The sequence below is a fragment of the Melanotaenia boesemani genome, chromosome 9 (genome assembly GCF_017639745.1).
Source record: "Melanotaenia boesemani isolate fMelBoe1 chromosome 9, fMelBoe1.pri, whole genome shotgun sequence".
In the NCBI taxonomy this organism is placed as follows: Eukaryota; Metazoa; Chordata; class Actinopteri; order Atheriniformes; family Melanotaeniidae; genus Melanotaenia; species Melanotaenia boesemani.
The window spans coordinates 3,434,711-3,449,327 of record NC_055690.1 but is presented as its reverse complement, the minus strand read 5'-3'; the positions used below and the strand labels follow the sequence as shown (position 1 = coordinate 3,449,327).

Genomic DNA, 14,617 nt, shown 5'->3' with positions numbered 1-14,617 from the left:
AAGTAATCCTAGGAATGAGTAAAGTAATCTAGGAATGAGTAAAGCAATCCTATGAATGAGTAAAGTAATCTAGGAATGAGTAAAGTAATCTAGGAATGAGTAAAGTAATCTTAGGAATGAGTAAAGTAATCTAGGAATGAGTAAAGTAATCCTAGGAATGAGTAAAGTAATCCTAGGAATGAGTAAAGTAATCCAAGAATGAGTAAAGTAATCCTAGGAATGAGTAAAGTAATCCTAGGAATGAGTAAAGTAATCCAAGAATGAGTAAAGTAATCCTAGGAATGAGTAAAGTAATCTAGGAATGAGTAAAGTAATCTAGGAATGAGTAAAGTAATCCTATGAATGAGTAAAGTAATCCTATGAATGAGTAAAGTAATCTAGGAATGAGTAAAGCAATCCTATGAATGAGTAAAGTAATCTAGGAATGAGTAAAGTAATCTAGGAATGAGTAAAGTAATCTAGGAATGAGTAAAGTAATCCTAGGAATGAGTAAAGTTTACTAGGAATGAGTAAAGTAATCCTATGAATGAGTAAAGTAATCTAGGAATGAGTAAAGCAATCCTATGAATGAGTAAAGTAATCTAGGAATGAGTAAAGTAATCTAGGAATGAGTAAAGTAATCCTAGGAATGAGTAAAGTAATCTAGGAATGAGTAAAGTAATCCTAGGAATGAGTAAAGTAATCTAGGAATTAGTACAGTAATCCTAGGAATGAGTAAAGTTTTCTAGGAATGAGTAAAGTAATCCTAGGAATGAGTAAAGTAATCCTTGGAATGAGTAAAGTAATCCTAGGAATGAGTAAAGTAATCCTAGGAATGAGTAGAGTAATCTAGGAATTAGTACAGTAATCCTAGGAATGAGTAAAGTAATCTAGGAATGAGTAAAGTAATCTTAGGAATGAGTAAAGTAATCTAGGAATGAGTAAAGTAATCCTAGGAATGAGTAAAGTAATCCAAGAATGAGTAAAGTAATCCTAGGAATGAGTAAAGTAATCCTAGGAATGAGTAAAGTAATCCTAGGAATGAGTAAAGTAATCCAAGAATGAGTAAAGTAATCCTAGGAATGAGTAAAGTAATCCTAGGAATGAGTAAAGTAATCCAAGAATGAGTAAAGTAATCCTAGGAATGAGTAACGTAATCTAGGAATGAGTAAAGTAATCTAGGAATGAGTAAAGTAATCCTATGAATGAGTAAAGTAATCTAGGAATGAGTAAAGTAATCTAGGAATGAGTAAAGTAATCCTAGGAATGAGTAAAGTAATCTAGGAATGAGTAAAGTAATCCTAGGAATGAGTAAAGTAATCTAGGAATTAGTACAGTAATCCTAGGAATGAGTAAAGTTTTCTAGGAATGAGTAAAGTAATCCTAGGAATGAGTAAAGTAATCCTTGGAATGAGTAAAGTAATCCTAGGAATGAGTAAAGTAATCCTAGGAATGAGTAGAGTAATCTAGGAATTAGTACAGTAATCCTAGGAATGAGTAAAGTAATCTAGGAATGAGTAAAGTAATCTTAGGAATGAGTAAAGTAATCTAGGAATGAGTAAAGTAATCCTAGGAATGAGTAAAGTAATCCAAGAATGAGTAAAGTAATCCTAGGAATGAGTAAAGTAATCCTAGGAATGAGTAAAGTAATCCTAGGAATGAGTAAAGTAATCCAAGAATGAGTAAAGTAATCCTATGAATGAGTAAAGTAATCTAGGAATGAGTAAAGTAATCTAGGAATGAGTAAAGTAATCCTATGAATGAGTAAAGTAATCCTATGAATGAGTAAAGTAAGCTTGGAATGAGTAAAGCAATCCTATGAATGAGTAAAGTAATCTAGGAATGAGTAAAGTAATCTAGGAATGAGTAAAGTAATCTAGGAATGAGTAAACTAATCCTAGGAATGAGTAAAGTAATCTAGGAATGAGTAAAGTAATCCTAGGAATGAGTAAAGTAATCTAGGAATGAGTAAAGTAATCCTATGAATGAGTAAAGTAATCTAGGAATGAGTAAAGCAATCCTATGAATGAGTAAAGTAATCTAGGAATGAGTAAAGTAATCTAGGAATGAGTAAAGTAATCCTAGGAATGAGTAAAGTAATCTAGGAATGAGTAAAGTAATCCTAGGAATGAGTAAAGTAATCTAGGAATTAGTACAGTAATCCTAGGAATGAGTAAAGTTTTCTAGGAATGAGTAAAGTAATCCTTGGAATGAGTAAAGTAATCCTAGGAATGAGTAAAGTAATCTAGGAATTACTACAGTAATCCTAGGAATGAGTAAAGTTTTCTAGGAATGAGTAAAGTAATCCTAGGAATGAGTAAAGTAATCCTAGGAACGAGTAAAGTAATCTAGGAATGAGTAAAGTAATCTATAAATGAATAAAGTAATCCTAGGAATGAATAACGTAATCTAGGAATGAGTAAAGTTATCCTTGGAATGAGTAAAGTAATCTAGGAATGAGTAAAGTAATCCCAGGAATGAGTAAAGTAATCTAGGAAGAGTAAAGTAATCTAGGAATGAGTAAAGTAATCCTAGGAATGAGTAAAGTAATCTAGGAATTAGTACAGTAATCCTAGGAATGAATAAAGTAATCTAGGAATGAGTAAATTTTTCTAGGAATGAGTAAAGTAATCCTAGGAATGTGTAAAGTAATCTAGGAATGAGTAAAGTAATCTATGAATGAGTAAAGTAATCCTAGGAATGAGTAAACTAATCTAGGAATGAGTAAAGTAATCTAGGAATGAGTAATCTAGGAATGACAGTAATCCTAGGAATGAGTAAACTAATCTAGGAACGAGTAAAGTAATCCTATGAATGAGTAAAGTAATCTAGGAATGAGTAAAGTAATCCTAGGAATGAGTAAAGTAATCTAGGAATGAGTAAAGTAATCCTAGGAATGAGTAAAGTAATCTAGGAATGAGTAAAGTAATCTAGGAATGAGTAAAGTAATCTAGGAATGAGTAAAGTAATCCTAGGAATGAGTAAAGTAATCTAGGAATGACTACAGTAATCCTAGGAATGAATAAAGTAATCCTAGGAATGAGTAAAGTTTACTAGGAATGAGTAAAGTAATCTAGGAATGAGTAAAGTAATCCTAGGAATGAGTAAACTAATCTAGGAATGAGTAAAGTAATCCTAGGAATGAGTAAAGTAATCCAAGAATGAGTAAAGTAATCCTAGGAATGAGTAAAGTAATCCTAGGAATGAGTAAAGTAATCCAAGAATGAGTAAAGTAATCCTATGAATGAGTAAAGTAATCTAGGAATGAGTAAAGTAATCTAGGAATGAGTAAAGTAATCCTATGAATGAGTAAAGTAATCCTATGAATGAGTAAAGTAATCTAGGAATGAGTAAAGCAATCCTATGAATGAGTAAAGTAATCCTAGGAATGAGTAAAGTAATCCAAGAATGAGTAAAGTAATGCTATGAATGAGTAAAGTAATCTAGGAATGAGTAAAGTAATCTAGGAATAAGTAAAGTAATCCTAGGAATGAGTAAACTAATCTAGGAATGAGTAAAGTAATCCTAGGAATGAGTAAAGTAATCCAAGAATGAGTAAAGTAATCCTAGGAATGAGTAAAGTAATCCTAGGAATGAGTAAAGTAATCCAAGAATGAGTAAAGTAATCCTATGGATGAGTAAAGTAATCTAGGAATGAGTAAAGTAATCTAGGAATGAGTAAAGTAATCCTATGAATGAGTAAAGTAATCCTATGAATGAATAAAGTAATCTAGGAATGAGTAAAGCAATCCTATGAATGAGTAAAGTAATCTAGGAATGAGTAAAGTAATCTAGGAATGAGTAAAGTAATCTAGGAATGAGTAAAGTAATCCTAGGAATGAGTAAAGTAATCTAGGAATGAGTAAAGTAATCCTATGAATGAGTAAAGTAATCTAGGAATGAGTAAAGCAATCCTATGAATGAGTAAAGTAATCTAGGAATGAGTAAAGTAATCTAGGAATGAGTAAAGTAATCTAGGAATGAGTAAAGTAATCCTAGGAATGAGTAAAGTAATCTAGGAATGAGTAAAGTAATCCTAGGAATGAGTAAAGTAATCTAGGAATTAGTACATTAATCCTAGGAATGAGTAAAGTAATCCTTGGAATGAGTAAAGTAATCTAGGAATTAGTACAGTAATCCTAGGAATGAGTAAAGTTTTCTAGGAATGAGTAAAGTAATCCTAGGAATGAGTAAAGTAATCTAGGAATGAGTAAAGTAATCTATAAATGAATAAAGTAATCCTTGGAATGAATAACGTAATCTAGGAATGAGTAAAGTTATCCTTGGAATGAGTAAAGTAATCTAGGAATGAGTAAAGTAATCCCAGGAATGAGTAAAGTAATCTAGGAATGAGTAAAGTAATCCTAGGAATGAGTAAAGTAATCTAGGAATTAGTACAGTAATCCTAGGAATGAGTAAAGTAATCTAGGAATGATTATAGTAATCTAGGAATGAGTAAAGTAATCCTAGGAATGTGTAAAGTAATCTAGGAATGAGTAAAGTAATCTAGGAATGAGTAAAGTAATCCTAGGAATGAGTAAACTAATCTAGGAATGAGTAAAGTAATCTAGGAATGAGTAAAGTAATCCTATGAATGAGTAAAGTAATCCTATGAATGAGTAAAGTAATCTAGGAATGAGTAAAGCAATCCTATGAATGAGTAAAGTAATCTAGGAATGAGTAAAGTAATCTAGGAATGAGTAAAGTAATCTAGGAATGAGTAAAGTAATCCTAGGAATGAGTAAAGTAATCTAGGAATGAGTAAAGTAATCCTATGAATGAGTAAAGTAATCTAGGAATGAGTAAAGCAATCCTATGAATGAGTAAAGTAATCTAGGAATGAGTAAAGTAATCTAGGAATGAGTAAAGTAATCCTAGGAATGAGTAAAGTAATCTAGGAATGAGTAAAGTAATCCTAGGAATGAGTAAAGTAATCTAGGAATTAGTACAGTAATCCTAGGAATGAGTAAATTTTCTAGGAATGAGTAAAGTAATCCTAGGAATGAGTAAAGTAATCCTTGGAATGAGTAAAGTAATCCTAGGAATGAGTAAAGTAATCTAGGAATTAGTACAGTAATCCTAGGAATGAGTAAAGTTTTCTAGGAATGAGTAAAGTAATCCTAGGAATGAGTAAAGTAATCTAGGAATGAGTAAAGTAATCTATAAATGAATAAAGTAATCCTTGGAATGAATAACGTAATCTAGGAATGAGTAAAGTTATCCTTGGAATGAGTAAAGTAATCTAGGAATGAGTAAAGTAATCCCAGGAATGAGTAAAGTAATCTAGGAATGAGTAAAGTAATCTAGGAATGAGTAAAGTAATCCCAGGAATGAGTAAAGTAATCTAGGAATGAGTAAAGTAATCTATAAATGAATAAAGTAATCCTAGGAATGAATAACGTAATCTAGGAATGAGTAAAGTTATCCTTGGAATGAGTAAAGTAATCTAGGAATGAGTAAAGTAATCCCAGGAATGAGTAAAGTAATCTAGGAAGAGTAAAGTAATCTAGGAATGAGTAAAGTAATCCTAGGAATGAGTAAAGTAATCTAGGAATTAGTACAGTAATCCTAGGAATGAATAAAGTAATCTAGGAATGAGTAAATTTTTCTAGGAATGAGTAAAGTAATCCTAGGAATGTGTAAAGTAATCTAGGAATGAGTAAAGTAATCTATGAATGAGTAAAGTAATCCTAGGAATGAGTAAACTAATCTAGGAATGAGTAAAGTAATCTAGGAATGAGTAATCTAGGAATGACAGTAATCCTAGGAATGAGTAAACTAATCTAGGAACGAGTAAAGTAATCCTATGAATGAGTAAAGTAATCTAGGAATGAGTAAAGCAATCCTATGAATGAGTAAAGTAATCTAGGAATGAGTAAAGTAATCTAGGAATGAGTAAAGTAATCTAGGAATGAGTAAAGTAATCCTAGGAATGAGTAAAGTAATCTAGGAATGAGTAAAGTAATCTAGGAATGAGTAAAGTAATCTAGGAATGAGTAAAGTAATCCTGGGAATGAGTAAAGTAATCTAGGAATGAGTAAAGTAATCCTAGGAATGAGTAAAGTAATCTAGGAATTAGTACAGTAATCCTAGGAATGAGTAAATTTTCTAGGAATGAGTAAAGTAATCCTAGGAATGAGTAAAGTAATCCTTGGAATGAGTAAAGTAATCCTAGGAATGAGTAAAGTAATCTAGGAATTAGTACAGTAATCCTAGGAATGAGTAAAGTTTTCTAGGAATGAGTAAAGTAATCCTAGGAATGAGTAAAGTAATCTAGGAATGAGTAAAGTAATCTATAAATGAATAAAGTAATCCTTGGAATGAATAACGTAATCTAGGAATGAGTAAAGTTATCCTTGGAATGAGTAAAGTAATCTAGGAATGAGTAAAGTAATCCCAGGAATGAGTAAAGTAATCTAGGAATGAGTAAAGTAATCTAGGAATGAGTAAAGTAATCCTAGGAATGAGTAAAGTAATCTAGGAATTAGTACAGTAATCCTAGGAATGAATAAAGTAATCTAGGAATGAGTAAATTTTTCTAGGAATGATTAAAGTAATCTAGGAATGTGTAAAGTAATCTAGGAATGAGTAAAGTAATCTAGGAATGAGTAAAGTAATCCTAGGAATGAGTAAACTAATCTAGGAATGAGTAAAGTAATCTAGGAATGAGTAATCTAGGAATGACAGTAATCCTAGGAATTAGGAAACTAATCTAGGAACGAGTAAAGTAATCCTATGAATGAGTAAAGTAATCTAGGAATGAGTAAAGCAATCCTATGAATGAGTAAAGTAATCTAGGAATGAGTAAAGTAATCTAGGAATGAGTAAAGCAATCTTAGGAATGAGTAAAGTAATCTAGGAATGAGTAAAGTAATCCTAGGAATGAGTAAAGTAATCTAGGAATGAGTACAGTAATCCTAGGAATGAATAAAGTAATCCTAGGAATGAGTAAAGTTTACTAGGAATGAGTAAAGTAATCTAGGAATGAGTAAAGTAATCCTAGGAATGAGTAAACTAATCTAGGAATGAGTAAAGTAATCCTAGGAATGAGTAAAGTAATCCTAGGAATGAGTAATCTAGGAATGAGTACAGTAATCCTAGGAATGAGTAAAGTAATCTAGGAATGAGTACAGTAATCCTAGGAATGAGTAAAGTAATCTAGGAATGAGTAAAGTAATCCTAGGAATGAGTAAAGTAATCTAGGAATGAGTAAAGTAATCTAGGAATGAGTAAAGTAATCCTAGGAATGAGTAAAGTAATTTAGGAATGAGTACAGTAATCCTAGGAATGAGTAAAGTAATCCTAGGAATGACTAAAGTAATCTAGGAATGAGTAAATTAATCCTAGGAATGAGTAAAGTAATCCTAGGAATGAGTAATATCTGGCGAGGACCTGTGCTACATTAGAAAGTAAAAAGTGAACCTGAGCAGGTTTCCAGGTGTTTAATAGAGGTGTTACGCTGCTAAATATCTCAGGAAGCCAACTGCTGATGATGATGATGGACACGTCTATCAATGGTCAGAGTCAGGAGGATCCAGATACCCCCACAATTACCTCAGAAACACCACAAGGATCCAGAAAGAAGTGAAACCCAAGATAGTCTATGATAGAAAGAGTGAACCCGTCACTATAAACCTCCTTCATCTCCATGGAAATTACTGACAGTTAATGTGTAGAAATTGAAAAATAAACCGTCATTGATTACATCATCGCTTTGCAGTGCTGACAGCATAAAACCCTTTTCATTTTGCTTGTGAAATTCACTTCATCCTTGCACCTCCTTGTGTGTGAGTTGTTTGTCCTCTTTCTTTACTCTTATCCCTCTTTCCATCTTTGTCACATTCCCATCATTCCTTCAGGGGTCCCTTCAGGTGAACGGAGCTGCCAAGTCTCCCTAACTGTTGTTCCTGATTCAGAGAGAAAAACAGAAGCATTAATCACGTCTCACTGAGCTTTCTCTGTCATGAGTTTCATCAAGTACTGTGTGCAAGGACAGGAGCAAGACCTTTCCATCATCTTAGGAATGTGCTACCTCTACATCAGCACCTCCATGTCATGTGACTTAAATATAGAGGCATGTTTTATAGATAAGGTCTGGGTATGTGCACGGGTGCCGCACTGTTAACATTCAGTCACAGCCACCTTTCAGGTACTCCTCCACCTGATCAGAATGGGTTGACAGTCAAATCCAGGCACCTACTTACAGTTGAAACTCTGGCAGGTCTATTATGGCCAATTACAACGCACACAAAGTAGCTCTTTATCATTTCTGAGCCATCCCTAATCAGCCCCAGTAGAGGTCAGGGCTTCTCTTTCACTCATCTTTGTGAAGTAAAGTAACCGTCTGGTATGCAGAGGATGCCCCATTAACTGTCATTGCTGGGAACAATTACCCAGTCTGACCTGGCAGAAGATTAGAAAGGCCAACAGGTACAGAGCTGTCTCTCTGACTGGCTCACCAAAGAGTTTGGCATTCCTCATCTTAACTTTCTCCTAGACCTCTGGCTGTCCCTCTGTTCCACAGTCCTCAACCCTTTCAACCCCAGTCAACATCCAGACATTATTTTTTCAGGACAGCCACAGGGTGTCAGAGAGCCGACAGGGTGGCTAAGCTAACCGGTAAACAGAGATGAGGCAGTCTGGACCAGAACTGCTGACCGTAAGGTGTCGTTGCTTTCACCTTTACAACGGCCATTTTTATGGCTGTTCATGTACCACTGAATGCCAACATGAAGGGACCTTTGGAGGAGCTATGCAACATCAGTGTGCAGCAGACAGTTCATCCAGATGCCCACAACGCTGTGGGAGAGGACTTTAACCAAGCAAACCTTGGGTCGGTTATGCAAAACTTCACCAGTACATACATTTCCCAAGAAGGGGAAGTACCCCTTGCTATTTTAAGCTGAAACAAATGAATGCCTCATTAACAGGCTTTATACAAACTTAATGAGGTAGTTCATTAATCTGATTCAGGTGTGATAGAGTAGGAACACATCTGAGACATGCAGAGCAGTGGGTCCTGAGGACCTGGATTGAGAAGCACTGGATTAAAGGATATCATGACCGATGTCTCCACCTCACCTGGAAAAGAAGGACACAGATGCCAGAGCGCTCTTCCTAGACTTTAGCTCGGCTTTTAACACTATTATCCATCACAGCTGGTGAAGAAGCTATGGTCGCTGTCTTTAAAAAGGCCCAGCAGCAACTCCACCCTCTGCAAGAACATCTGACCACCTTCTATAAGGGCACAACTGAAAGCATCCTCACCTACAGTCTCACCTCCTGGTTTGGTATCTGCAAAGGAGGAACATAGTAGTGATGGTGATGTTTTAGGATGAAATGTGATAAATAATGCTGTTATCATGGATCATTATGGATTTACCATAGAGTCTCTGAATAAACACTACATTTTGCAGATGAATTGTAAACTTCCTGGATGGAATATAAGAAGACTTCCACAGGTCACTTAAAGCAGGGATCACCAACTCCGATCCTGGAGGGCTGATGTTAGATGTTTCCCTGCTACAACACACCTGATTGAAATAAAATGGATCTCCAACAGCTTGTTGTCAAGTTCTGCACAAGTCTGTTAATGACTCATTCATTTGAATCAGGTGTGTTGTTGCAGGGAAATGGCCCTTGAGGTCCGGAGCTGGTGATCGCTGACCTAAAGGGTAAGCTATCCATCACTTTTTACCCCACAGACACACTTTCATGAGAAACTGCTGATGATATAAGCGATAGCACTCCGGGGCGCCAGAGATCTGGTGGAGCTTTAAGAGTTAATAGCATGCTGTATGATGGCTACTGTTTCAGCGTCCAAACAGCTAATCAGTCCATCACCTCTGTCCTTTGTCTTTGTTCATTTACACTCCTCTTAGCTGGTATTTGTCTCCTGCAGCCTTTCTGTCTGGTTTCCTGCATGTCTAACATGCTCCAGGAGATCCTATCACCTCAAGTGTCTGCTCCCTGAGAGTTTAAAGAGGAAGACTAACAAAGGAGGCTGTCACCTTTTTGTTTTTTTATTAGTCATTTACATGTTTTTACCACCATCAAGGTTTCAGATCAGATTGTCACCTTTTAAAAAAGTTATTGTCTATTCTTCTTACCGGTTTGGCATCGTCATGTGCCTCAGACAGGTTAGTCTGCCAGAGATAAAGACTTCAACACCCTAATGTTTGCTGGAGTTTGATGCTGGTGGTGAAACTACTGGAGAAAGGCTGGTGTGTGTTTTCTCTCTGTGATTTACAAAGGGTTTATTCACCTTTTCTTAGACTAAAAAATGGAAAACCAAATGCTTTTTTACTAAAATACACACACAGCATTATTGTTATTGTTTCCTTGTCATCATGTTCTGATCTTGACGTAAAGACCTGCCGGTGTTTTCCCTGCTGTTTGGATAAAATAATTAATTTTCTGAAGGAAATTTCTCTTGAGCAAAATGTACTGATGTAACTACATTATAACATTCATTAGGGTGCAAATTTTTACACACATGACAATAAAACAGGAACAGTAAACAACTACAGTGCAAAAGGTCCATATTACACAGCCTTGTATAGCACGTTAAAAAAACGTCATAAAGTCAAAAAATAATTATAAACTCAGCTAAAAAAACTTTGACACAAGGGTTGATTCTCAGAAAATATAATCTGATAATATCATTTATCATCTATAAATCTGGTCTAATATATACAGCTTATTGACCCTGTTTCTACAAACTGCCTTTTAATATTTTATTTCTGTTTATCACTTTCATTTATTTGTTTTTATTCACACTTTTGAATGTTTTGATTATTATATTTATTTATTTATGTATTTATTTATTTTTATTTAATTTCATATTTAAGATTATTTTATTTTTAACACTTTTTTGTTCTTTTTTCTAAATAGAAAAAATGGCTATTTTGTTTGACCTATAATTATAAATAAATGAAGGGATTAATGGTATTAAGATGAGTTGTGCTAATACATACAAACTGTTAGCATTAATAGAAAAGTGTTTAAATTTAAATTTTATTCTGTGTATATTTAATTATTATAAATTAGTCAATCAGGTTAAATAATTATTTTACTCTATAGTTGTGTGACCTAAATACAGTAGAATTATTTGGTATATACTAATGTCCACATTCAGTTTAGTACAGTTTTATTTGTACAGAACCAATTTACATTAAAACTAATCTCTCTGCATTTTTGAAGTTACAGTCCAGTTCTTGTAATTAGCATGAGTCCAGTTCATTTTAACTGTGTTCTTATTAAGCAGCGACTGAATTCCTCGTTTTAAAAGTTATTTTACTGTCCTGTTTACAACTGAAACTACAGATGTCAGACATGGAAATGATACCCACGCACAGGGCTGGACTGGGACAATATATCGGCCCACCGGGTATTGATGGAAAGACGAAACCCATGAATGAAAACAAACTCTCGCGATAGTGCTCGTATACGGTCTTGTTGGTGTATGTGTACATGTTAAACTACCCATCATCCCTGTCCCGTTATTCTATGCAGTCTCTTGTTATCTCTAATTTTTTCACGTCTCTTTTGCGTTTGCTGTTCTCTATTTTGTTCTCCCCTCTCTGTGTATGATTGATTGATTGACAGCCGTGGCGTAAGAGGGAAGGGCATCGGCCCTCGGTTGTAATTGGTCCAGCCCGGAATCAGTCATGACTAGTGGGCCGATCTACCAGCTTTGTGCACCAATAGGTAATATGACTAACACCACTACGAATACTAGTACCATTAGGCCTGGCCCAAAATCACCATCAGCCCACCGGGCCAGTCCAGCCTTGCCCATGCAGCTCATTGTGTTAGTCAAAGCAAAGCCAGACTTCTGAAGTGCATGTAAACTCTGAAGCTCTGATAATCGGACTAACACACACACAGATGATGCGGTTGGAGGTGGAAAATGTCCAGACGAAGCTTGTGGTGAAGTTTGACTGGACTGTGGATGTAACTGCAGGTTTAATGAAATGAGAGAAGACTTCCATTGTAACCTGGGATGAAATAAGTGGATGACTGTTCCAGGATCAGTTTCTATTTCTTGTTAAAGTCAACAGATGTGGAGGATTTATTCCCAGTATATTTTTCATCACCGTTTTCTAAACTAGTTCATGCAGTTGGAGCTTTTCTTTCATGTTTTCTTTAGAAACTCAGTTTCTTCCTGTTAAAGCTGTGATGATGTAAATAAATTATATGTTCAGGGGGAGCAGGGCTCTACGCATTATAAGCTTAAACATTAGGAAATTTATCTGAAAATTGTTTTCTGTTTGCATCTCAAGATGTTTTTACCCCTCTACGTCTTCTCCTCACCTTTTTCCAGGTGCAAGACATGTGTTTCAGCCAGGACAGTCGCTGGGTAGCCATCAGCACCCTCCGTGGCACCACCCATGTGTTTCCCATCAATCCTTATGGTGGTGCACCGTGTGCCCGCACCCATATGTCCCCGCGGGTGGTGAACCGGATGTCTCGCTTCCAGAAGAGCGCTGGCCTGGAGGAGATCGAGCAGGAGCTGAACAGGGCGGCTGCGTTAGGAGGAGGAGGAACTGGAGTTGTTGGAGGAAGCGGCTGCATTCTGGGTGGAGGAGGAGGAATTGGAGGCCGCTGTAGTCCCATACCTGGCTTGTCCAGCAGCCCCTCAGGGTCTCCGTTGCACGGTAGGGAGCTGGAGAGGTGGAGGTCAGGAAGTTAATATTGTCTTTCTTTTGTTTTGTTATTTTCTTGTTACCTTGCTGGCATCTTGATGAACGTCAGGAGTTCTCCAGGTCAGAAAGGCAAGACAAGATAATCTGATTACCACTTTCAGTTCCTATGAAACTTCACCAACTATTATTTGAGATAATTTTTTCATACTTACAAAAACGTCATTGTTTCACCAGACCGATCGTGTTAGCACTGTTAGCTAAAATCTGGAATAGAAATGTTAGATTACATCTGAAATACGTAAATATCACTAACACGCATCAGGACTCGAAGCGCATCGTTTAAAATTGAAGCATGCACCTGTACAGGTATAGAAAAAGTGTCTAGCTTTATTTAGCCATCTAGCAATTCTTTTTCAAACAGCAACAAATCTAACAAACTTTGCTGGTGTTATTGGAAGCTTTTGGAGACTCTGATATGACGTTCTTATTTTGTTCAACGGGCAGCAGTGATGCCGTAGACCCCTCTCTCGTCCTGAAGCAGCCACAGGTCCTGAGGCCTCCTGCCCACCTACGGTTGGATGTTTGACAGACAGCTCACTCAGCAACCCAAGAGAGAGGAAAAAATATCCAAGAGCAGAAGTTGTGAGAGCAGAGAAAGTGTCTGAGTGTGAGGGAAAGAGACCAAGCCTGAGCGCAGGAGATTTGAACTTTCAACCCTAAACTTGAGGAGCAGAGTTTTGAAAGGAGAACAATATATTTTAGAGCAAGACGGGACTTTTTGAGTGTGAGAGTAGAGTTTTGAGAGAGCGCAAGATGATATTTGAGCCAGAAAACAAGAAATCTTGCTCTCAAATCAAATAATTACACTCTTGATTAAAGAGGGGAAATAACCCCTTAAATGACCGAGTTGAAAAAGGAAGAAATTGAGACAGTTTTTCTTCAGGAAATGCATATTTGGAGCACAAAAATCTTGAGAGGTTTTTTCATGCTCAGTGTTCATCAGCCTATAGTAAAGGTTCCAGAAAAGGTGTTGCACTCTTAATTTCAACTAAATAAAATTTTGAGCATATTTATGAAATGAAGCATTTGCAGGGTAGATTTAGTTTAGTCCGAGGCTACTTATGAGGAGCACTGTTTACTTTTCTAAATGTCTTTACCAGGGGTGCCCAAAGTCGGTCCTTAAGGACTGCTGTTTCCTGCTTCAACACACCTGACTCTAATGAGATAGATCCAACAGTCTATTATGTTTTGCACTCATCAGTTTGAGTCAGGTGGTTTTGGACCATGGTATATGGTAAATGGTCTGTACTTATATAGCACTTTTATCCAAAGTGCTTTACATATACGTCACATTCACCCATCCACACACACATTCACACACTGATGGCGGAAGCTGCCATGCAAGGCGCTAACCACGACCCATCAGGAGCAATTAGGGGTTCGATATCTTGCTCAGGGACACCTCGACATGAGCGCGACTGGGCCGGGATCGAAACGCCAACACTTGGGCTACCCACTGAGCCAAGCCGCCCCTTAAAAACCTGCAGGATTGTGGCCCTTGAGCACCGGAGCTGGGCACCCCTGGTCTATACCCTTCCAGGATCATCATAAAAGTTGTGTAAATAAATTTTTGAATAATTAATCACTGTACCTCAGTGGGTTTTAATACGTGAAGGAGACTTTACTGTCAGACTCCACCCAAACATAGATGTTGTGTGAGAGGTACTGATGGAGGATCTGGGCCTCTTTGATGTGTGGAGAGAGCTGAACCCTACTAAAACATCATCCACATTCATCATATTCCAGACTGGACTATTTTTTTATATTTTGAAAAGATATAATTAAAGTGATAAGTTTGGAATGAGGGATTTATCAGATCATGGGCCAGTTTACGACAGACAGACAGACAGACAGACAAGGCCACAGTTGAAATCCTGCAGGTGTGTGTGTGTGTTTGTGTGTGTGTTTTTTGCATTTCCAGTGACGGGTCA

The 14,617-nt window shown here is 36.3% G+C and overlaps 1 protein-coding gene across 2 annotated transcripts in view; it reads left to right on the top strand.

Annotated features, from left to right (window-relative positions):
- bcas3 (BCAS3 microtubule associated cell migration factor) overlaps positions 1-14,617 on the top strand; it is a 446,220-nt gene that overhangs the window by 84,463 nt on the left and 347,140 nt on the right. For both annotated transcript variants that reach the window (XM_041994763.1, XM_041994762.1), the window contains exon 15: positions 12,305-12,638. In XM_041994763.1, coding sequence (XP_041850697.1) covers positions 12,305-12,638 — 334 coding nt within the window. The remainder of the gene's footprint in view (positions 1-12,304; positions 12,639-14,617) is intronic.